We start from the raw sequence: 24,045 nt of genomic DNA, 5'->3' as shown, positions 1-24,045 counted from the left end.
CAATCTGAAACAGCTGCTTAAGCAGAAAGTGTTTCAGAGCCTTGGGAATGAATCGAACCTTCACACAGTTACTATGCAATTTATGAGGATTTTTTTTTTTTGATAGACCAGCAAAAAGAAGTGAGTCCTTGTGAAGTGGAAGGACGATAAGCGTAGTTACTCGTCTACCTCTGAATAAAATCCAGTGCAGGCAGTGTATCGTGTGTTTTGAATTGGAAAACGACACATTTCAATGCAGCGTTGATATCCGATGTGTTATGATAAAATGAACTCAGTTAACATGGATAAAAAATTATCTTAACTATTTAGAAGTTTTGAATAGAACAGATGAAGTATATCCACCCTAGTTTTCCCTGGAGTGACTTCCAGACATTTTCAACTCTTTCTCCAGTATCAATGCAGCACACTTGTTGCTGACACACATCTGGAACCTTTAACCTTTAAGGTAAAACTGTGTGCGCCGCATGCGCAGTCCAGAAAGATCACTTCGATTCCGTCGTGAGGACAGAGCAGGTTTGCATCAAAACGTTCATCCTTCTAAGCCTTCACAAAATGAGGCAACTCAAACAAAAGTGGATTCAAGAACCTCCGGGCGTTACTGTGTTTCGCTGATTTGCGCAGCTGTTGACCTGCTAATGAATTCTGTTTCAGCCTGGCGGTTCGACTAACAGGTGACTCCAGCGAGTAACAAGGTTTTTGCAGTAAACGGCCCCAATTACACGAGTCCCTCCTTCCCTCCCCAAATTAAATTTTATAGCGCGAAGCTGGAGGAGACGCGGAGCAGCATTCCAACCACGGCGATGAAAGAGAATCTAATGAATCAAAACCAATCCCGTTAGTTCCGGCCCACATTTCCACACTGTGTTCTTCTTCTTTTTTTTTTTTTTTTTTTGTAGAAGAATCTGACTGACTGATTTCACACAAGCTTGGGAACTGGAGGGGTCAGCGGATTGCGGGGGTTGGACTCCACCAGGGTGGGATAGTGGATCTGAAACTATTCAGCGATGGAGGGATTTGTTACCTCCAATTGACCACATGAGTACCACGAAACATGATCTAAGCAGTCACAGTGAGAGACACCGGAAGAGGCTCAGCGCAGGCAGCCGATCTTCTGGCTTCAACTCCGAAGGAAGCCGATTGGCTTTTTGACTCATCCCATCACAGCTTTTTGCTTTTTTTTTTTTAGTTAACATCCGTGAACAATAAGTTCAATAAGTTCCACTGTTCCACCTGTATCTGCTGCTGGAGATTTTGTCAGGATAGCTGAATCCCAAATACAATTTGGAGTAAAAACTCTTACCATAAAAACTCGTCTCTAATTGAAAACTTTGGAAGCCAAAATTAAAATAAACTATCTCATTATAATGAGATATTATCTCAAAAATAATGAGATAGTATCTCAAAATGATACTATCTCATTATAATGAGAATATTTTTTTAACAGAGTTGCAGAAACGGACTTCCATAGAAAACTATCCAATTTCCAAAAAAAGAAAAGCATTTTTTTTCTTTTTTAAGTTGTGTCTCAGAGTATTTCTCCACTTCCTTCCTTCTTCTCAAACAAAGCTTCCCTCATTCTTCCTCCAATCCTTTCCTCTCTCCCTCTGTCATTCCTTTATTTTAATCTTAGCGAGTATAAGTGTCTCCCAGGAGTGGGAAAATGAGCAGAACAAAGCATGTGGGGGTTCCAGAATCATTTGGAGCTGGAAGATGCGGTCTTTGTGGCGCAGCCAGCTGGACATATAAAGAGACGGGGGAGGCTTGTGGGGGTGATGGTGAAAGAGAAAGCAATGCAAAGCCAAAGAGGTGTGAGCAACAAGCTCCGGGTGCTTAATGTTGGGACCACAGAGGGGACGGGTTGCGTTCCCACCGGGCCAGAGCCGCCATTCAGACGCATTCAAGCAGAACTCCTGGCTCGCAGTTCACATCTTCAGGCCTCTCGCCCTCTGTTTGGGATATGGTTACTGTCACCGCCCCACGAGATTCCAAAAACCCAGAAAATCCATTAGTAAATTTCAGACTAAATGTGTGCTCTTGTCCCTGAAGAACGTCGTTCCGTTGGTGCTAAATCAAGCAGATGGGCAATGTTTGCAATCCTTTCAGCAGAGTTTGGTAAATAAAATCTGACTGGTGCTCCGTGTGGTAGCTGTAAAAATAGGAACGTAACATGAAATCTGATTTTACTAAGAGTTTAGCTACTAAGAATCAGCTACCTTAGTCCCTCCACATGCAGAGGAAGAGAACACCATGATGAACTAAAGCTTTATGCTGTGGCAACAGATTATTATTATAATTTTTTTTTCTCAGGGTTTTTATGTGCAATGAAAGAAGCTATTTTTAGAGCCATTGAGCTCTTGGTGTTGTTTTCTCTCAGGGGAAAAAAAACAAATTAACTCTAACGGGTCTCAGCGGGGCATGATGAAGGCTCAGAGGGGGGTGAGGTTGCCCTCTAATGGCCCCATTGCTGTTCAGACACGATCTCCCATTGAGGGCCAGAGAACGACCCTCTGAGGGGTTTTTATATGACAGTGCTGAGTGTATGACTCAATATACACCGGGATTAAAAAGGCAATAGATACACAGCTCAAAGGCCAGATTAACATTCTAATTAAGGATTACAATAGAAAATGCAGTGTTGAGTCGCTGTGTGTTTTTATGTATGAGACGTGACGGTAAAATAATGGTTTCCTGTTAATTGGAAATTGTCCATAAGAACAATGGAATTTAAAATGAATTATTTCAAATTCCATTAAATTTAAAATAGTGTATGTTTTGAATTAACGTTATACTGTGGTAACCCTAACCCTAACTGAATCATAGGGTCTGACAAAAGAGCAACAATTGGCAGTTCATCACATTTTGTTGCGTGTGAAGCTGCCTGGCACCAGACCAGTCAGGGTTCTCATGCTGACCTTTATCCATTGACCAGATGACCATCAATGAGTAAAACTGGACTAGAGTGTGAATGAGACGATGAGTCATCTGCCCATTACCATCACGAAACGTTAATCTGAGCAACACCAAAGTGCTTCATGTGAAAATGAAGGAACAAAGATCCACATTATAGCAAGAAACACGTGAAAAGAACAAATAAAAACAAATTAAACGTCACATGAAGAAAATAAAGGCTAAGATTACAAACTTGAGCAAAAATAACCAGTGAAGACATGGCATACTTTAACTGGTGAAGTAATCGCTGAACGTCGTCTGAAAGTTGCAGCTGGGTTGTGAAATTCAGGTCTTTTATCGTTTCAGTCACAAAAAAAACAACAAAAAAACATAATTCAATGGCAGAAAATAATCCAAGCCTACCGATGCAGTCCTACATCACTCTCAGACCGAGATCGCTGCGGCTCAGGTTTTGGTTTATTATTGATGCATTGGTGTTACTTTCGGTGCAGCTGTCTAGTCTGCTTGGAAATGGTTTTCAGCAACATGTTATTAAAAAAAAATTCCTTATGTTTCAATTTCAATTCTGTAAGGACAGCTTTTTATGTTTAAGTCATTGTTAAATTCATTCATTGAGGAAAATGTTTCAGTAAGTTCGGCACAGAGCAACTTCCTTCGATTCACAATCTGACAGGAGACAGATGTTTGCGAGTTGAATTATGTGCAGAGAAAATTCACTGCAGCCTCGACTTTTCTGCACCACCTTCGTTTTTACATCCATCTAATGTTATTTGCAGGTGGATGTGACGTACAGCCAGTCAGAAGTGGGATCTGCTTCCTCCCAGGGCCACGCAAACCACACAAACTGATGGCATTTGAATTGAGGAAAGACCATCCAGACGTGGCCGACTTGGTACTTTTGTTTGATTGTTGCAAGCGAGCCAAGATGATGTATGAGACTCATACTGCGCAAACAGGCAGCTACAAATTTGCCTGACTAGTTGGCTGGTGGGAGGCTGGGTTGGTAGGGTAGGGGGTGAAGCGGGTGGGGGGGTTAGCTGCCAAAAGAAAGCAAAGAAACTTGTACCCGTTTTGTCATCTTTGAGACTCATTTCTCGAAGATGCTTATGTTCAAAAATGTGCGTCCATTTTGTCTTGCCTTTGATCAGATTAAATGCCTGGAATAACTGCAAACGAGTTATTCTGCATTTTCGTTGGGCTTTTGTGGAAATTTTTTTTTTTTTTCATTTTTAAAATGAGCTAATCTAGACATCTATTTTGCTTAAAAGCATTTCTCCTGCTGATCTGATTTTTGGAGATATATCCTCCTCTCTCTTTCCCTTAAATCAATCCAACTAGATAGAAGTCTCATCTGACCAGATGAATGGTGCTCCCCCTCGCCTCTCTCTCCCTCTCAGCATGAGGTCTGAAACTTGTGTTTGATCACTATTTGGCCCTCCTCCCTTTAACTTTGCTCTTCCTTGGAGGAAAAAAAAAGAAACCCACAGAGGAGGGAGACTGGGATGAATGGAACATCTAGACTAACATGAGGAGGAAGAGGAGCTGAGGGAAATGAAGAGCAGAATCCGGTGTCTGGACATTTAGCTTTCAGGGACAGGTTGAGGGTTAAAGCGATCAGTGTGAGTCTGACTAATGCGGTGAAGATGCTCGTCCGTGGGTGGCTTCTTTGCGTGTTCTGCTTCCACACCTGTGCCGGGTTTTCACAGCAGTGTAAGTTCCACGGCGTATGTCTAATGGAACCAGAACTGCTGGACGGGAGCTTAAAGAACCCGCTCAAAGAGCATATTCGTCACAGCATGGGACAACAGGACACACCTCACAGAAACAGGCCACACCGAAGAAAAGGTACGGCTCAGGAAACACGCCTGGTGAATTGGTCAGTAGGAGATTAACATTGTTTTAACTTTGGCTTGATTTTTGCTCAGATACGTGATATTTTGAATGTTTCTATTAATCAAGAAGTAAAGGGATCAAAACACTTTCTTTCAGAACAAACCTGTCACTAGATAAAACTGACAGAATTCATTGGGGGAATATTCCTCATATCTTTATGTTTACCAAAAAAAAAAAAAAGAGTTACTTCATCAGTTGCAGTTCGATTTTCTCTGTAATCTCAATTTTTATGAAAAATTATCTTCAGAAATTGTAATATGAACAGAATTGTAAAATGCATTAGTCTTTAACAGTCTTCGTCCGCTTTTCTTTTGTCTTTTTTCACATTGAAATTTTTCAAATGTCATCATTACAGATAACAATAACCTGGGAAAACACAAGATTAAAACAAGATTTAACTTAAGATAAACAAATTATACCAAGGCAACCTGACCTGACCACGTGAGAAAACGTAACTACTGCCTGAACCTGAAAACCGGTTGGGCCGTCCTGTTCCAGAAACATCTGCCACCAAGAGTTTGTGGTAACTGTCAATGAAATTTGGGCAAAGAATCCTCCCGTCGCCGCGGAGGATTTAGTCTTGTTCTTTTATGCAGAATTGTCTTCATTTAGCCCTATTGGAGGGTTTTCCATCATAAATAGCCTGTTTAAGGTCATGTCACAGCATCTCAATTGGACTCAAATCCAAAGTATACTCTGGCTTAAGGTCACAAAGTTATGGTCGGACATTTTCCTTCAGGATTTCAGTAAGAGGCCAAACTCATGGATGTCATTGAGATCCTAAAGGGGCAAAGCAGCCCAGGATTGAGACAAGTGAGGCCTACAGTGCTTTAGAAGTTGCTTTGGGCTCTTTTGTTGCCTCCTGGATGAGTCTTTGGTGGGCCAGCCACTACAGGGAAGGTTCACCCAGTTCCACGATTCCTCCATTTGTGGATGGGTCTCACTGCGATTAGCTGGAGTCCAAAGGAAGTGTCTTTGTTACCCTTTCCAGGCTGATAAATGCCAACCACTTGCTTACATTTCTTTGGATCAGGTCACAATAAATGTCGTTTCTTTTTTAGATCTTTTGCCACGATGTCAGACAGATGCTGTTAAAGTCATTTCTTCATTCCAGGTCGGGCAGCAATCGAGCGTGGCCTTAAAACAACACATTGCAGTACGTATTTTACAGTGAATGTTGTTGAAATATCCGCTGGAACTAAATTAAAAGATATTCAATGTCTTTGAAGAGCCTCTTTTTTGTTTTCACACTCAGGTTTCTTCTTCTTCAATTCACAGAAGTTAAAGCACCGCACATGTTTACGTTGACTTGCTTAAAGCGGCATTCATCTTGTCGAATTCTTTACAGATCTCAATGGACTTACGTGAAGAATTCACTGTGAAGTCACTGTTTATCACACTCTCCACTACAGCTGACACATTCTTTCTCTTTCGTACCCCAATTCCACGTCTTTCGCTCATTTGCTATACTTCCCCTGACCTCTTGGTCAACAGCTTAGAAAGGAGCCCTTCCTTCAGCAAATCTCGGCCTCACAACATTCCCATGGGTTGTGTTTTGGAAGGCGGGATTCATCCCTCATCCTTTCTAAAGCTTTTGTTGTCGACTGAAAGCTGGCTGATGCCGAGGCCATCAAGCCCACGTCGTTGGATCAATATAAACATCCATCACTTAGCCTCGGTCCTTTCTAAGCCTCACAATGAACAGTTCACCACACAATGCTTTGTTTGTGCGAGCCATTCGAGGGAATGAACTAGTGGTAGTTCACTTATTCCTGGGTCATCCTGGAAGATTTTATTTACCAGGAGGAACGTTACGTTTGTATCTAGACTCGTCAAACTTTTTTTTTTTGCGATGTTAGCATTTGCATTATTTTGTGTTTGTTATTTGAGTTTTATTGGAATGTAGGTGGCAAACCAACGCAAAGTTGGATATAATTGTGAAGTGAAAAGTCAAGAACTGTTGCTTTTACATTTATAAAAGCAACAAAGAAACGATAAATAATTGGTCAATGAGCTACTATTATTGAAAGAAAGCAACGAGAATTTCCATTTTTGGATTGACTCAGATCAAAGCTGACATGTTACATAGAGACATATCTCAGAATACCTGCAGTGTCAACAAACAAATTCCTACAAAGTTCTAACATTGAGGTTTATGACATGCACATCACACCTTTCAAGTTTTTGTGTGCTCATCCTCCATTGTATTATTTTCCATCTTCTCAGTTCAATTCAGCTTAGTTATATAGCTCCATTTCACAACCAATGTGGTCTCATGTCACTTTACAAAAAAAGTCATTTCAGTCCAATCACAGATGCATTCCAATTGTTCCTAATTGTCAAACAATGCATTAAGCTCAGTTCAATATTAAAATTAGCTTTAAAAGTTTACATCTAAGCAGTTTGCATCAAGGCATGGTGAGGAAAAACTTCCCATTTACAGGAAGAAACCTCCAGCAGAACCAGAACCCGACTTGGTACGAGCGGCCATCTGCCACGACCGACCAAGGGGTTGAGAAGGCAGACCAGAGACACAAAAAAGAAATTGAAGAACTGATGCAGGATTCGTTTCTATGTCAATGAAAATTAAAATGTTCATAACAGGAGGGGGAGAAGGTTTAATTGTCGGTGCATCTTTGTCGATGCTCTCCTCGAGGAAGGAGAAAAATAGACCAGGAGAAAAAACAACTGAGAGAAAACATGACGTTAACGGTTGAAATAACAACAAATTATGTAAATTGGAAAATAGTAGAAGAAGAAAGTGAGGAAAACTGTTCAGTTTGTCCTCCAGCAGCATAAATCTATAGCAGCATTACTACAGTATGGGTTAGGATAACCTAAATCAAAAAACAAAATCATAACAACACACATTTGCACATTACAGTTTCAGAACAGCTGGCATAAAACTTAAAAGCCTTAAAACACATTGTGGTGTGTGGATGTAAAGTAACAGGCTGTGGGCAGGAAAACGTGAAATGCAAACAAACCAGATGAACTCCGACATAAAGTGCTGACATAATGGCTGACATGCAGCAGGCTGAGAGATGCGCCGCTTCCTTCTATTGTTGGGAAACAAACAGGCCAAGAACGCCCTGCCTCATGCAGTGATGGTGACAGAGCTGCTCCTGCAAAAACAAGCCAAACAACAGCAGAGATTTCACGGCGCCAGAATCAACACATCTGATGCTCAAGTTTTCATTATGTGGCTGTGATGAAATTACATATTAAAGTAATAGTGAGACTGAATCTGTTTTGATTTTACAGTTAAGAATCAGACCAAAAACAAAAAAAAAACCTTTGTGGACTTTGATTAGTTTATTGTTGCTGCTGTGATCCAGCAAATATAATATCAGACAAAAAAAACAAACTGTTACTGTTAGATAAATACTAAAGAGCTTGTTTAACTTAATGAATGTCCCTTCAGAATGATCTCTGTAACATCTTCGGGAATTTGTCTTGGCTAGTTTGAATATTTTTACACTTTAATTTCAATCTTGAGAGGTACACGATCAAAGCAGAAAGGTTGTAAAGCTGACATTCATCCCACTGGAACTTGCGCATTTATTTCGCTGTTTTCAAAATAAGTGTACAGGACTCGTTGGGACAATAAAAAGATAAACGGGATTAATTGTCTCAACTTGTCGACAGTTCAGTGTAATATAACCACATAAAGGTTACAAGTTTAAAGTAATTTATTTTATTTTTTTTTTGCTGTAAACTACGCTGACTGGTTTCTTTTATTTTGAAACAGAGGCGAGAAGGAAGTTGTTAGCTGCGTGTTGTCAGCGTGTTTAACAGACTGTTTAGTTTGACGCTCATTTCTCTCAAGGAGCGGCAAGTTAGAGGGAGAGTTCGTACGTAAATTTAAAAGAAGACAATTGAATTGACAGACCGACAAGTTAAATTCCAGTCAGACCTCAGCGTTCAGCTAAAGAATCTTAGTTTATATTATTAATGTTAACTCCCCTAAAGATGAGCCAGACGGTTAGAACATGTCTATTGGCTGCGCTGTTTGGGTCCCTACTCTCCGGTAAGTTCACAACAATCATTTTTCTCTAAAGTCATATGTACATATTTTGTTCAGCTTCGCGTGTCTGTGTGATTCCACCAGTTTGATGAATTATTCAGTTGTATTTTGATGAAACGATAACTCATAGCATCATACTTCATTGACATGCTGCCTGAAAACTTTAAAAGAGCCTCAATTTACTTCACTCAGATTCCCTCAGGTTTTCCAGAGTTGTTCCAAAATTATATGGGGCCCTAATCAGCACTAGGTTTAGGGAACCATCTGTTGAAAGAATGGCATGTTTTTATTTTTATTTATTAAGTTTAAAGTCAGTAATAGTTCCCCTATTTGCAGTAGATGGATATTGTAGTGTTGCGAATTTATTTATTAAAATAAGATTCATATTTTAATTTATTTTTGGGCTACGCTAAAATAATGAGAGCTGTTCATTTGGTTGACACAGTCGCTTCCTGTTTAAAGACTAGCATTCGCAATATCTTCAGAGTTCTACTTATCAAATATGCTGGTGTTCTGGAATTTACGCGCATTTCTCGCTCATGTTGTAAATCCTAGAGGAAGTGGAAATGCTTCTACTGTATCGGATGCAATGAGATGAAACAAACTGTACGAGTCTCGTGAAAACGGATCCAAAATATTCTTTGTTTTCTTCAGAGTTCTGCGGTGCGTTTTGTTTGACTTGATGTTCCTGAGACCTGCTGGTTCCCGGTTTCCTCTCATGTCAGGAAGCCTATCACAATCTTCCCGTTTCCTCCAGTGTGGTCATCCGACTTCATGGGAAGTCCCGACAATGGCATTCCACTGGCGCTGGCTACAAATAGCCATTGTTTGGGAGTAGCAGGGGTTTGAATGTGTTAACTGGAGATATTTTCTTATTGCGAACCATGAACTCAGAGATGTGCAGTATTGATGAATATTTGGGCGTCACTAACTAACCCTGGTTAGTATATAGTGTTAGTAGATGAGGTCATTTCACTCAGTAGGCTTCCGTGGGATGGATTCAGCTTTTAAGTCAATGCTGTCCAAACTTTTTGTCAGGTGGTCCAAAATCATCGAGCAGAAAGTCCTCGCGCGTCACAAATTAGTTTTTTTTTTTTTTTATCCACCCTTTCCTTTGGTTTGCTTTTTACCTGCTTAACAATAAACTAAACATGCATTATTGTAATTATGCAAATAAAGCAGTTATTGTAAGAAAGTAACATGCCTGTGTGCCTAAATTGAAACGGCGTCCAGTTTGCAAATTCAAAAGACAGATACTTTGTGATCCACCTAGATTTAATTAGTTGGTAATAATTTAAATATAATTCAAATTAACCCCCCTCTCCCCCACCCACCTGTAGCCGGTGTGACAAATTAGTAACTTTCTTGAATTTCAGTCGGGTGGGCGGCGCACGAAGCCACTCCATCAGCCACAAATGGACTTTGGACACCTCTGATTTAATAAGTACGCACATTGTTTTTTTTAAAGAGTCAGTGTTGGGGCTTTTGGTGAGCTTCATATATTATTTTATTTCTCCCCAAACTAGTTTTAGAGTATGCTTGTATTTACATCTGTACCACAGGCAGCAGTAAACTCACAGCATGATGCTGACACCTATGGGCTTGTAGATTTTGTTGGATTTTTAATGTTTTTTTTTTGTTTGTTTGTTTTTGGGCGTGACAAACTGCGGTTAGTATATGATGCAGATCTGGTAAATATAAAACTTTTTTATGTAAATATATATAAAACCTGCTTATATAACCTTTCATGTCTGTATTAAATATCAACAACTCAAAGAAAATATTTTTCCAAGTGAATGAATGTTGACTAAAGCAACAAAGTAATTTCGGGTTAACGGACCACTTTGTGCTCAAGTTGCTTCTCATCCAGGCTTCACATATAAATAAAGGATATTTTTACTTGCTGAAATGAATAATACTTTCACAATCATCTGGTCCCATCTTTAGCTGACGCGCTGCATCACCTCTGTATCCCCGCATCACCTCTGTATCCCCTGCAGGTAGCAGAGTCCGGACGGAGGAGACAGAACCACGCATAGTCCACCACCCCTCGGATGTGGTGGTGAAGGTGGGCAGCCCTGCCACTCTGTCCTGCCGCGTGGACGGCAGCCCCAAGCCGACCATCGAGTGGCAGCGCAACGGTCAGCCCCTGGTGACGGACAAGGGGGACGGCCGGGCGGTCCCCATGGCTCTGCCAGAGGGGAGCCTGTTCTTTCTAAATGTGGGAGTGGGCAGGCGTGGCCAGACCCACGAGGGCGTCTACGCCTGCGTCGCCACCAACAGCGCCGGCAGGGCAACCAGCCGCAATGCCTCGCTGTATATTGCAGGTGAGATGGTCGAGGGGGACGCACAGGGGTCTTAGCTGCAGTGGTATACCGCCAAAAAACACCAAAAACAGCTCTAAATCTTATCTTTAGATAATAAGAATATAGATTGTTGACAAAAATGAGTTTGACTCCTTATGTTGAAATACCAAGAGAATCATACTGAGCTCAGAATTTCACTGCCTCAGTATGGTACATCGATACTAAAATAATGTGAAAATCAACCCAAATTACATGAAATATTTGCCCGTATGTGTCTAAAATGGACCTTAAAGTCTGACATTCTGAAAAGGACAATTTTTAGAAGATTAAATTTATCACATAAGCCACAATAAAATGGTGTGTTGACTGGAATGCACTAGAGTACAGAAAAAAAAGGTCATTTGTGACAGACAGTATTACAGAAACTTCATCTCATTAATCACTGATTTTTCCTCTATAAATCTACCGCAAATTTTATTTCTCCACAAACCATGTGACGTCCATTGAACTGTTAGTTCCCTGACAGAGTTTCAGGATCAGAGCGAAGCCCGTCGTTCTGATCCGGCTCAGTGTGAACGTGTCTCTGTGTTCCTGCAGCTCTGAAGGAGGAGTTCAGTGTCCAGCCCGGCGACGCCGAGGTGGCAGAGGGCGAGGTGGCTGTTTTAAACTGCGGTCCGCCGATGGGACATCCAGAACCCAACGTCATCTGGAAGAAGGACGGCGTCCCCATCAGCAACACGGACCACCACTACACCGTAAGCAGCTGCTTTGATTATGGAAACACGTGAATATGTCTTCATCCAGAGGTTCATGACTCCAATGCAGAGTCGCAATCGATGATTTTGACTAATCCTCGCACAGAAAAAGCAAATAGATTATAATCTGTAAAAGCAGCCATGTACTCAATGCTCGATGGTTGAAATAAAACGTTCCACAGATGTTGCAGCTAGTTGATCTGTGCTGCTTTGCTTTGCTCTGCAGAAGCTGAGTGGGAAGCTGATCATCGCGCCTGCAGAGAAGAACCACTCTGGCTCCTACGTGTGTGTGGCCCGGAACATCATGGGAGAGAGGCAGAGCAGGGCGGCTCGGCTCTCTGTGCTGGGTGAGACCAGATGAGAACAAGCAGACCAAAGGCCCCCCGACAGGCTTCATCTGAAGCGGAACAGCTCTCGTACTCATGCACACCTTTCATACAACAGGGCTGACCACCGGGGGACACCCCCCGCTTCGGTATTCGTCACGGAGCTAGCGCCACACTTTTATAGCCTCAGACAGCCTCAGTGAACAATGACACTACAATTTCCATCCAGGGGTTATTCACCATTTCCCAGTCTTAGTTTTACAGGAGTTATTTAGCGATAAATTATACAAATGTACATAAACTGCACAATGCGCACAGATACGAAAACATCTTAAGAGGGATAGGAAACCGGAGAGTTGAAGAGAAATGTCAACACTGCTGTTTGAGTGCATTTCCGCATTAAAACGCTGCAACAAACTTCTGACCAATCACACGACACTTTGCATAGAGCTCTGTTTGAAGGCTCGTGTCGAGTTTGGCAGGCGGCTGCCTCTCTGCGAATCAAATGACACAATTTTCATCTGTCGATGAGAGATGATTTCGGCACTTTGGATGAAGTATGTTGTTAAGCACTACCTTTTTTTTTTTTTTTACTTCATTTGGGTTTCTCTTTAACCCACCACTGGGGGAAAAAATACCTCTCTCTCCAAACAAACGTGTGACATATTTACACTGATTGGGGTTTTGCTGTAGCACTTAAAGCAATCCACTGAGTTTCTTCTTTCATCTACCGCAGGTAAGCCTGTGTTGGTGCTGAAGCCAGAGAACGTGTCGGTAAGAACGGGAGAGTCTGCCCACTTCCACTGCCAGGCTAGAGGGGACCCTCCTCCTACTGTGGCCTGGAGCAGAGAGCAGGGGCCACTTCCCAACGGCAGGTAGCCCGCCCTCCATCTACCTTCATTCATCAGTGATACGGACTGTGTGCTGGTCCGGTGTTGGACTCTGTCCAGTGTCTGCCCTTCGTCTCGCCTGTTGACTGCTGGGATACACCCAGATCCTGATGTGACCTTTAACCCAGTTTGTAGGAAATGAAGGAATGAAAGAAGAGAGCATCTATGCTCCATACTGTTACGGTCCAGTTTATTTACCTTTCTTATAAGTTGGATAAATTTGAATAATTTACCTGAATAATAGATGAATTACTATATTTGTGACAGTCAGTGCTTTCAATTTGTCATTTGGGGAATATAAAATGTGCGGTTCCTTATAATATTCCAAACTGTTTCAGTTTAGAGAGCAGCAGTTCCTAAACCCAGGAACTCCTTGCGGTCTTAAATCAATTAGGTATGCTACTAAGAAATAAACCAAAAAAGTATATTTATAATAAAAAATATCTTAGGAGGGATAGAAAACTGTTAAAATATATATTTGCAGTTCCTGTTGTCGTTCTACTCCTGATAAACTGACTTTAAATACTTGTACACTGTGGTATTCACAGGGATTAAGGACCACCACGGTCCGTGAATAGCCAACATCCGCAAATAATTGAGACCCCTCTAAAAATGCTTGTCCGCCTTGGTATTTTAGCTTCCCAAGGTGCATTTTCCTCCAAATATTTTCGATTTTTTTCGTAGATCAAAGGGAGATTTTCTATGAATACTAAGCTGTGAATAGGCGGGGGTCCACTGAATAGTCTGCTGATAGTTAGGGACACAGGTCTCCTCAGACTTGATGGTCCGAAGGTGAAAAGTACAAGTAACAACTGGTTCAGAGTTCTTCACTTCATGATTTTTTGCACTTTCCACAAAAATGGAAACTATCAGCTCAGGCTTTTTACGTTTGAAACAGAGACATTCTCAGACAGGTGAACTGTGAATTGTTGCTGAGAAACATTTCAACTTGATGTACCTGTTTAGGTTTTGACCAAGCTTTGGTGGTGACACGAGACCATCGATTCTTCCCGCTGCTCGCTGTTTGTTTCCAGGTATCTCATAAACCCGGACCAGACTCTGCAGCTCCATTATGTGACGGTGCAGGATGCTGGGAGCTACACCTGCACTGCTGCAAATCATGTCGGAGTCGTCGCTGCGGTTGCACAACTTCAAGTTGAAGGCGAGTTTTCGTTCTCTTTTTACATTTATTTTGCAGCTGCTTTATGTTGGAAAATATCTGCAAAAACTGACAAACTTCCCAGAAGCGGTTGTTATTACTTCATAGTAAAAAATTCACAGCAGACATGGTGCATGCTAACAGAGAGCTGGTGCTTTGAAAGCTAACTTGTGTTCTGCAATGCAGATAAACATGAATCACCCTCATGCTATTAGCTTGCAGGACATACAATGCAACAAAATAAACCAGATTATCATGTAATAGTGACTGGAAAAACTGTTCATTTTGAGTGAATATCTAGGATCAGTATAGCAAAATGATCCGTTCATAAGTTCATAGTTCATTTGCGCAGAACAGCGCCTCCTCTAGACCAATCTGCATACTGCACATTTCAGAATGTGATCCTTTCAAGCTGACACGCCATTCCAGCTCTACGTCTGTTTCTTCAAGCTAACGGCTGATGTTCTGTCAAGCCACATTAAAACTAATACACACACACACATGCACACCTACACGCACACACACGCACACACGAAGGGGATTGTGTTAGCGCAGCCAGGAATTTATTTTTTTTGTTTAAATATTTGACATACATTTGCGCGCAGATTCCCTCTGACCCATCCACGCACACACATTTAATGGAGCGTTGAAACATGGCAAACCTCACATCTCATGTTATTTAACTTTTTGGAAACAAGTCAAATGATCCATCCATCCATTTTCTTACACCCTTGTCCCTTAGTGGGGTCGGGAGGGGTGCTGGTGCCGATCTACAGCTAACGTTCCGGGCGAGAGGTGGGATACATCCTGGACAGGTCGCCAGTCTGTCGCAGGGCAACACAATTCAAATTACAATCCTGTAATTAAAAAAAATAAAATAAAATAAAACCTATTGGTGAAACAATGTGATATGCCACAGATGTAACCCCCATTAACACACACACACACACACACACACACACACTCATCCCCATTATCTTAACAAACTGCAGTACAAAAACTAATATGATCGTGAGGAAGGAAGACACAGTACACATAAAATCTATGGATTTACAGTATTTATGAGGCTTTTTATTTTCAATTGTTTCTTGTTTTAATTTCACTGTGATAAAACACATTTAACAACCTGGCATGTAGTCGTGTACTAATCCATTTACTTGTTTATTTGACAGGCTGCAAATGCACTGGCACAGCGTTCACACTTCAGTCAAAATAAGCCTATTGCACCAAATGCAGCGCTATGTGACACAGAACAATTATATTAGTTACTAGAATACTGTGGTTGGATCCATCCTTCCATCTGTCTATCCGTCTGGGCTGGTGCCTATCCCCAGCAGTCATTAGGTGAGAGGCAGGCGGCTGCTGTTTGACTACGCATCAGTGCATTTTCTTTTGCTATAGTCAGGCTAATATTTTGACACGATTAGTTATTTATTTCCATCTAGCTCATGAAAAATAGTTCCCTTGGAACAAAAGTTTCAGTGAGATCCATCTGATTTAGTCTGCTTGTAAGCCACGCCGCGACATGGCCTGGTAGAAATGATCTCCTACGGCCCAAACGATGGGCTAAGTTGCGACGTCTGCTTCGTCCTTTAAAGTTAACTGTCGTGTTTCCACTGTGGACGACTTGATGCTTTCTAATAAAAGTTAATGTGAAACATCTGCTGGTGCAGAGGCTCCCAGCACTGAGCAGAAAGACTTCCACAGAGAGCTGTCAGCCTTACGAGTGACCCTGGAGAACGTCACCATCATCGCCTCGGAGTCCAACGTGTCCCTCGTGCAATGGAAGGTATGAGAGTCCTGTTTTACAGCTTTGTGGGTGGAGTGTTTGAGTGTTTGATCTGTGTTTGGTGTTTCCGTGACCAGCTTCAGTCCCTTCCAGCTCAGCCTCACTACCTCGACGGCTTTGAGGTTCTCTATCGCCCCCTGCTGCCTGTCAGCTCAGACTGGGCAGCGCTGAGGGTCTCGCTGCCGGGCTTCCAGGCTCAGGTCGGCCCCCTGAAGAGGGGCTACAAGTACGAGTTCAAGGTTCGTCCCTACGGGAGCAGCCTGTACGGAAGGGAGAGCAACACCCGGCATCTCCGAGTCCCTGAGAGAGGTGAGGGAAGGCTAGCTTCAGAAGGCCTCACCTGCATCTCTTTTTCCGCTTAAAGTCAAACTAACTCAGGGGGGAATATATTTCCGCTTTTCATGCAGCGCCCAGCGCTCCCCCTCTGGCCGTGTCCATAACGGTGAACCACGAGCAGAACAACACCGTCCATCTGAGCTGGGAGCCTCCTCCTCCCGACAGCCTCAACGGCGTCGTCCAGGGCTACCAGGTAACCAGCTCCCTGTCTGATAACCCACCTACAATCGGGTTATCAGCTGTTTTTTACCATTACATGTCATTTCTTTCTTCCTCACTGCCCTACCTACTTCCTCTTAATCTTCCTTTCTTCTTTCCGTCATTAGTTTCTTTGTTTCTTCCTTCCTGTCATTCTCTCTATAGTTACTTTGTTCTTTGTTTCCTTATGTCCTTCTATCCCTGTCTCTTTTTTTTCCCCTTCCTTTCCAGGAGTAAGCTTTTTCCGGAGTTCACCGCTGATCCCGATCCAAACGGGTTTATTAGAAAACATTCTGCTCTGCAGTTTCACATGAGAATCATTCTAAATCATTTCAGTAGTGTTTTTGAGACCACGAGCTTCCTCTCATAAATGTGCGAACTGCTCCTTTAGGTGTGGTGCGTGGAGTCTGACGAGCAGCAGTACCAGAACTGGACAGTGGACAGCGGCCAACACAGCCTGGATATCTCCACACTGGAACCAGGGAAGCAGTACTGGGTAACCATGGCAGCGGTGAACGGTGCTGGAGTGGGGACGCTCAGCGATCCTCATGGATTTGTCACCAGTGAGACCAGCAGCCTTTTTCGACTCATTTCTCCGTCATGTTCCCTCAATATCTGACCACCCAGAATGTCTGTTTTTACTCAGAGCCACAGCTAGGGGGCGCCACAGACCCAGACACCCACAAACAGAATGCGTTTTCTGTGCTGGCCCTCCTCCAGGACCCAGTGCTGATTGGCAGCGTTGGCGCCCTCTTGTGGTGTCTTCTGATGATTGCAGCTGTTTTCCTGTTCAGACACCACAGCAGCGCCGGTCAACTGTCACCTCACCACAGCAAGGCTAAAGGTGACTTTTCTAAAAATATTGACTATGTGATCCCTGCTGGAGGTCAGGCTTTCTAAAAGACAAGAAATTGTGTATTTATTTATTTGCTGTTTTTTTTCTCCCCAGGTCTGCACAGATTGGCTAGTGAAGATCTCATCATCAAGCACAGGTGAAAGTTAAACAGCATCATGTAGATTACACATGTAATAAGAGATGAGCAAAAATTAGCTTTCTAATTGGACTTTTAACAGAATTTGTTTAAAATAAAACATTTTATTTACATCAGGCAAAACCTTAAAACCACAGTTTGCTTTATGGACTTTTATTAATCTAATTTCTACATTTATTCCATTTTGCACTTACACTAAATAAAATATGAAGCCTTGTAGAATTAGCAGTTTGTATTGATGGTTCAGGTTCTGTGATGCTAAATATGCATAAACCTGAAATGGCCCTTGCAGCTGAACGGTTCTCATAAAAAAAATAAAATAAAATAAAAACATCTACAACTTATTAAAATTCTCGTGAAGGATCCATATCCTTAAGAGTTGCAATTTTCTGTGAATAAAAGTTGTAATTTTTAAACTCTTAAGTAACCATTTAAGATGCCGATTCAGCTGCAGGGTCCACAGTAAACATCAACCGAACATCATGCGACACGGCAGAAGCACTTAACTGCAAGAGCTTGGAAATAAATACAGGAGCAGATGAGGTTCAGATGAGAAAACGTTTTTGTTATAACGAGATCTATATCTCACTAAAACCAGAATGTCTTTTAAATAAGAAAGGTTGTGTCAGTAAAACAGCGACGTCAGAGGACCGTGTTTTTATATCGTGTTAAAACAGAAAACTTTCATGGTGCCTGTTATATGTATTTTAGCAATAAATCATTATTATTTGTATATTTATTCTAGATTTTTATTTGGATTTCCTGCCAGTTACACTTGCACATATGTATTTATAGTCACTTAGTTTTTCAGTATTCAATGTCTTCGTGGAATGACAACAAAGTAAGTCTAACTCTAACTCTCTAGTTTCTATTTTCCTTCATTTGCATGAAGTTCTTATTACTTCTTCTGATGTTATGTTATGAGAAAATGCTTCCAATTATTGTAACTCTACATAGAAATCATATCTAAAACTTGTTTTAAAGTCCTTATTGATGTATTTTTCCTTTGACTGACTCGACCTTTCTGTTGTGCAGGATGGCCGCTCCAGATTCTCCCTGGATGTCCGGTGGCTGGAGGCCGCCCTTCAGCCAGAAATACCAGGACTTGTGGGCCCAAGGTCACAGGCATCCTGGGATCAGGAGCACCAGTAAGTGACACACACACACACACACACGGCTGAGAGCGCATGCGTGTGTGTGTGTTTCGTTCAAACTGTTTCATTTGAACTGTCCCTGTAGCTGATATTTAGAGGGGTCCAATATTTCACATGGATATCGTCATTGTATGTGACATCGCATTCAGACGGAACGATGACAGAAAAAAATGAGAAGAGCGAGGGGGGAAAAAATTTATTTAATCACAACTAATGTTGTCATAACAGTATTTAACTTTTATATTGAATCTAATGTTACTGAAGGTTAAATTAAACAGCAGATGAAAGTCTTTGTTGTTTAGCATTTGGGTTGTTTCATGGATAATGTTTCTCACCAGTCCAGCATTAGGACAGTTTTAAATGCCCAAACTCGAGTTTTTTCGTGCAGAGAAAATACAAAAAAACAGAGAAAAAAGAGAACAGAAAATAAATTGTAAAGCAATATAATATAAAATATTATAACAGAGTATAATATTATATAATTAAAAAAATATAGTATAACATAATTTCTGTTCGTCCAGGTCTCCCAGTCTCGTCCAAGCAGGACGGCAGGATCGTGGACTCGGCTGTTCCCATGGTGACCGACAGCTGCGGCGTCTACGGAACGTTCTACGTGGACCTGAAGGGCAGCAGCCTGAAGACCTTCAGCAGTCCTGGACGCTGCCCTAAAGTGCCTCACGCCTTGCCTCACCAGCAGGGGGCGGAGACCATCCAGATCTTCGCCCAGCCTGACTCCAAGTCGTCGTCCCTCAGCAGCCAGGAGGCTCTGCCCTGGAAACAGGCCATACGTCCTCAGCCAAAGATGGGCGTGCTGAGGGAGTCACGGGAGAAGAAACCCCACGGGAAGCCAGGTGGTGCAGAGCTGGGAGTGTGATGCTAGCATTTTGTTTTTGGGGTTTGTAGCGTGACGTTTGGTTCCGGTTCATTCTTACCCGTCTCTCTCTCTCCACAGAGCTGCATGCAGTGAACAGCGTACCGGTCCTGTCCTCCAGAACCCAGGCCGGTTCCTCCAGAGCCTGCAAGCAGAGACTCAGCCACGTGCCAACAGGACGCCACGGTACGCAGACGTTGTGTTTTTGTCACAAGCTCCCACCTGGACAGAGGAGAGCAGTGACGTCATGACTTCCTTTTGCCGTGTTCAGGTGGAGCATCGCAGGGCGGGGAAGCAGCTGCTGGCTCTCGCCTGCTGCATTACTCTGCCTCTCTGCACTTAGTGGACCTGCTGCCCCCCCCACCGCTGATGGCCGCAGACAGAAACACCCTGTCCTCAGACGAGGGGTAGGACACGTCGGCGTGGGCCAGATAAGAATAAACGCTGTTTTTATGGATGAATAGTCATAAAAATTCTCCAAAATTCAACTATTTTCATGTGCATTGCTTACAAAGCTTTAGCATAAACACACACGTTATTTTGTTAATGTGACAAGTCAGGTTCTTAGCACCGTGCCTGGCATCTGACCTGCAGCCTGTGCTCAAAGCCAACCGGCTGTCTGGAAGCTAATTATCATTAACGTAATAATGAAAATTAGAAGGAAAAAAAATATTTTCGTTAAAGCTGCAGCCAGTAGGAGGGTCTTGGTGCTCCTCCCTCTGTGCTGCGCTGCACCTGGGTTACCATGACAGCCTGTGACAAATTGTAAGCATGGCCACTGATAAGTTGTTTCTCCACCAATAGCACATTTATAGCAGCGCGTACACGTGTTTGATTGGCAGCACCAAGACCCTCCTCCTGACTCTGATTTGTTCTGTTTTGAATGGGAACAGCAGCACTGAGAGGAGATGAAGGAACTCCATCTTTTTTTACAGATTGCCTGTCTCACACATGGATGCCATCACATGGTGACAGTTTGAACAAAGATGAAGAAAATATGGAGTTGAATAAGTTGAATACTGCAGCTTTAACTGAAATAAAAGTTTTTAAAAAATAAGGCTTTTTAAAACTATGAGGAACTAACTGAAATGAGAGTTCACAAAACTAACTAAAATTACCTGATGGTACTTAATTAATAGTGTTTAGATGCAGTATTCACTCTTACAGATTTCTTTGTGAGAACTGAGTTTGTTTTTTGTTCTTTTTCAGTTCCAGTCATTCCACAAAGCTGACGGAGGACCTGGGGTCCATCCCATCAATCAGTCCCCCGTCAGGTTACCATGGACAAGCAGGACCCAACAAGCACAGCGGCGCCCCCTACAGCCACCTGTCTGCTTCATCCTACTCCACACTAATGCAGGCTGATCAGAGTCCCTCCCTGACGCCGCAGGAAGCCACTGAGTTCCTGGAGCTCAGTCCTAACCCTGAGAGATTCAGGTTAGGGATGTTTTAACACCTCATTCTCTCCAGATGTTCCAGATGTGCGTCCTGACGGTCTGTCTCTGTTTCGGCAGCGTCCTGCCAGAGCAGCGTCCCTCCCTGCCCCACAGCTTCACCTCCACCCTGGGGAGCATCTGCGGGCCGGTCGGCTCGGCCGAGTCGGAGGACGGCGCGGCCGCCGCCACCAGAGCCCAGCCGTTGCCGGCGGCGCTACGTCATTCTGGCCTTCACAGCTCGCCGTCCTCCTGCTACAGTGACTGGGACAGCTCCCTGTGGAACACCTGGAGCTCAGCCATGGACAGCAACATGGACAGCAACCGCACCAGCCTCATCAGCTCGGTGGACAGCTGCTACACCAACGACAGCGCCACGTTCGCTCGCCTGCTGGCCGCCGCCGCAGAGACCATGAGCGCAGCCTCGCTGACGGGTAAGAGGGAGAGGGGAGGGGTCTTACATGGCAGCAGTTAGTGGAGCTCTATACACACGCACATAAATGTATCTCAGACGAATCACTTTTCAGTGTTTGTTCTGTGAACTTTAATCAGCAGCAAACAACGAACCTTTTGAAATCAGTTTAATTTCATTTGGTTCTCGATGTGTACTGCATGGTTCTTTCTTCACCTGACTGAAGAGGATAAAACCAAAGACCTCACAGTTTGCAGTCTAAGATGTGATTCATACGTCTCTCCTCTAGATGGCGCCATTCAGCCGTGATTCCTTACTTACAGCAGACAGCTTCTTAGATTTCACATCTCTGTGAAATTTCCACTTTCCACTCTAGAATCAGCACAAGGACGCAATATATTTGACGCAATAGTTAAACAACCATAACTAGATCACACATATATATATATATATATATATATATATATATATATATAGTTGTGCACATGCCTGCTGCTTGAAGAGAGATGAATCCATTCCCATTGCTGCTCCCACTTATTTAAAATCTTTCATCAAACTGAAGTCTCAGATTTCTGCCCCTCTTTGTCACCTCATCCATCACTCTGTTCGTTCCCCACAGGATTCATTCCATCCGTCAAACTCTCACTTTCGGCTCTTTTCTGTCGTAACTAAAAACCACCTTAACTTCTACTGACACGTGGCTGAGCAGCCGCTGCTTTTATTCATTTATTTTTTTTTTCATTTTATTTTCATGAATCTTTGAATCAGATTAACGTCCTCAGCTCGGATTGTCGTCTTGTTCTGTGTTCAGACTTCTCGCCGCCGGCCTCCCCCCTCAGCGCCTTGTACCCGCCGTTCCGTTCGGACGGCGACGCCTTCGGGGAGCTGGAGCCCATCCCCGCGTGGGACTGGAGCATGGCCTGGGTGGAGGAGATGGACGTGCAGTACGGAGCTCACTATCCCGGCAGAAACACGAAACTCTTCAACGCTTAGACGTTTTTGCTGTGACCCGCGTCAGCGAGGACGGAGGGAAACTCTCTCTTTTCCTCCAGAACAACGCAGAGCAGACTGACCCGATGCTGCAGGTGGAGCGTTTCACCAGCCGGGTTCTGAAGCTTCATTAGAAGCATTTCACTGACACTTCCACTGGAGATGCAAGCCTCATGCTGTTTGTAAAAGTTTTCTTTTCTTTTTTTTTACCTCAGGGCTCTTCAGCTACTACTTTGAATCTCTGAAATGACTTTCATGGAGCTGTGGAAGGTTTTTTTTTTTTTTTTTTTTTGTATTCGAATTGTTTCCCTGAAAAGAAGCATAATGAGATATTTCCCTGGGGAGGTTCTCACCCCGTGTGTTCTCAAACGTCCAGAGAGACGCAGCGGTGGAGACGGTCTTAGAAAAATGTGCTTCTTGTTTTCATGTGGGTCTTGCAGGATTTCATTAAGACTGAGGTTGGAATCCGTTATAGCACTATGGTTTTGTTGTGGTTAAATGAAATGCAACGTATTCATGAAAAGGTTATTTAAAGAATTTTGAACATGTTCACATTGGCACTTCTCTGTGTGCTGATAACTTGGAATGTCCTGATTGCACAGCAGGCACTGGAAGATACCCAGTCAGATTGGACGGCCTCAATAAATTTAGCAAAATAAATGCTATGTATATGTTTAAAAGTTTGATCAGAAAGAATAAAAACACCATAAATGTCATCAGAATCCCTCATATTTAGTAACTATTGACAATCTTTGTTTCTCCTCAGTCATTTCCTCTCCGTTTTATCCCAACAGCAGGTCATCTGCAGCAAGCTGCTCCAACACAAGTTAACTGGTAATAAAGCTACTATTTTTAATCAGACCATGTAGCTTAAAACATGCAGTTCTGACATTTGTTTCTGAACTCTTTTTTTGTTTCGACCACTTTTTCTGCAAGGCTAGGCTAACGTTAGCGTGAACACTCTTTGTTTTGATAGGACTCATTGATAAGTTGGACTGCAGCGTTTTTCAGTGCTGGTCCAGCTGATTGTGTGTGTAGACAGGATGTACAGTGAAAAGCCGTTCGGCTCCATAAAATTCAGTGGCACATATTTAAGATGCGGTAAGAGCAGCTCCCTGTGCTACATCCTGTGTCTGAGCACAGCGGGCAGAGTTAAATCACATGACACACACACACACACACAGGAAGCCTCTCTATTACACACTCTGAATGTCAGAGTAAGAAGTGGAAAGGGCTTAGATTCCAAGTAGAACATTCTGATTTATTCAGCAAAAGAGCGGGATAGAAACTGTCTTACAGTTTTGTAAGCCCTGTAAAAGAAAATAAGCTATGATTGTAGAACATAAATGGAGTCCAGGGTCTGTCTGGAGTCGCCTCTGACATGTTCACACACTGTAGACCAACAGCAGGTTTCAGGAGCTGAGGTTTTTGTCAAACACTCCTCACAAAAAAACAAAAAACTGTGATCTAGATGCCAGGAGTGAATTGTCTCTTCTGGTAAATACAATTATTTTAAAATGATTTTATAAAGTTTACATTATTCTAAAGTGCACATTTGCCTTATTAGAGATATAAACATTTAAAGAGTAATAAATATTTTAACT

General features: G+C 42.7%; 1 protein-coding gene across 2 annotated transcripts in view; it reads left to right on the top strand.

Moving 5' to 3' along the window:
* Nucleotides 1–3,897: 3,897 nt before the first annotated feature.
* The window catches only part of robo4 (roundabout, axon guidance receptor, homolog 4 (Drosophila)), a 20,334-nt gene continuing 186 nt past the window's right edge, over nt 3,898–24,045 (top strand). The window contains exons 1-19 of one of the 2 annotated variants that reach the window (XM_008428413.3): nt 3,898–4,755; nt 10,831–11,157; nt 11,734–11,891; nt 12,118–12,238; nt 12,954–13,092; nt 14,142–14,269; nt 15,940–16,055; nt 16,133–16,364; nt 16,463–16,584; nt 16,981–17,152; nt 17,236–17,433; nt 17,539–17,581; nt 18,617–18,729; nt 19,257–19,586; nt 19,688–19,792; nt 19,878–20,013; nt 20,816–21,043; nt 21,121–21,473; nt 22,263–24,045. The exon at nt 22,263–24,045 is cut by the window's right edge and continues 186 nt beyond it. In XM_008428413.3, the coding sequence (XP_008426635.2) occupies nt 4,554–4,755; nt 10,831–11,157; nt 11,734–11,891; nt 12,118–12,238; nt 12,954–13,092; nt 14,142–14,269; nt 15,940–16,055; nt 16,133–16,364; nt 16,463–16,584; nt 16,981–17,152; nt 17,236–17,433; nt 17,539–17,581; nt 18,617–18,729; nt 19,257–19,586; nt 19,688–19,792; nt 19,878–20,013; nt 20,816–21,043; nt 21,121–21,473; nt 22,263–22,444 (3,405 nt within the window). In that variant the 5' untranslated portion in view covers nt 3,898–4,553 and the 3' untranslated portion in view covers nt 22,445–24,045. Of the gene's footprint in view, nt 4,756–8,516; nt 8,834–10,830; nt 11,158–11,733; nt 11,892–12,117; nt 12,239–12,953; nt 13,093–14,141; nt 14,270–15,939; nt 16,056–16,132; nt 16,365–16,462; nt 16,585–16,980; nt 17,153–17,235; nt 17,434–17,538; nt 17,582–18,616; nt 18,730–19,256; nt 19,587–19,687; nt 19,793–19,877; nt 20,014–20,815; nt 21,044–21,120; nt 21,474–22,262 lie in introns of those variants that run through there. The other variant, XM_017308436.2, reaches the window with a different exon arrangement.

This window comes from Poecilia reticulata, chromosome 14 (assembly GCF_904066995.2).
Source record: "Poecilia reticulata chromosome 14, P_reticulata-male-v2, whole genome shotgun sequence".
In the NCBI taxonomy this organism is placed as follows: Eukaryota; Metazoa; Chordata; class Actinopteri; order Cyprinodontiformes; family Poeciliidae; genus Poecilia; species Poecilia reticulata.
The sequence above is the reverse complement of the archived record's forward strand: the minus strand, read 5'-3'. Positions and strand labels throughout refer to the sequence as shown.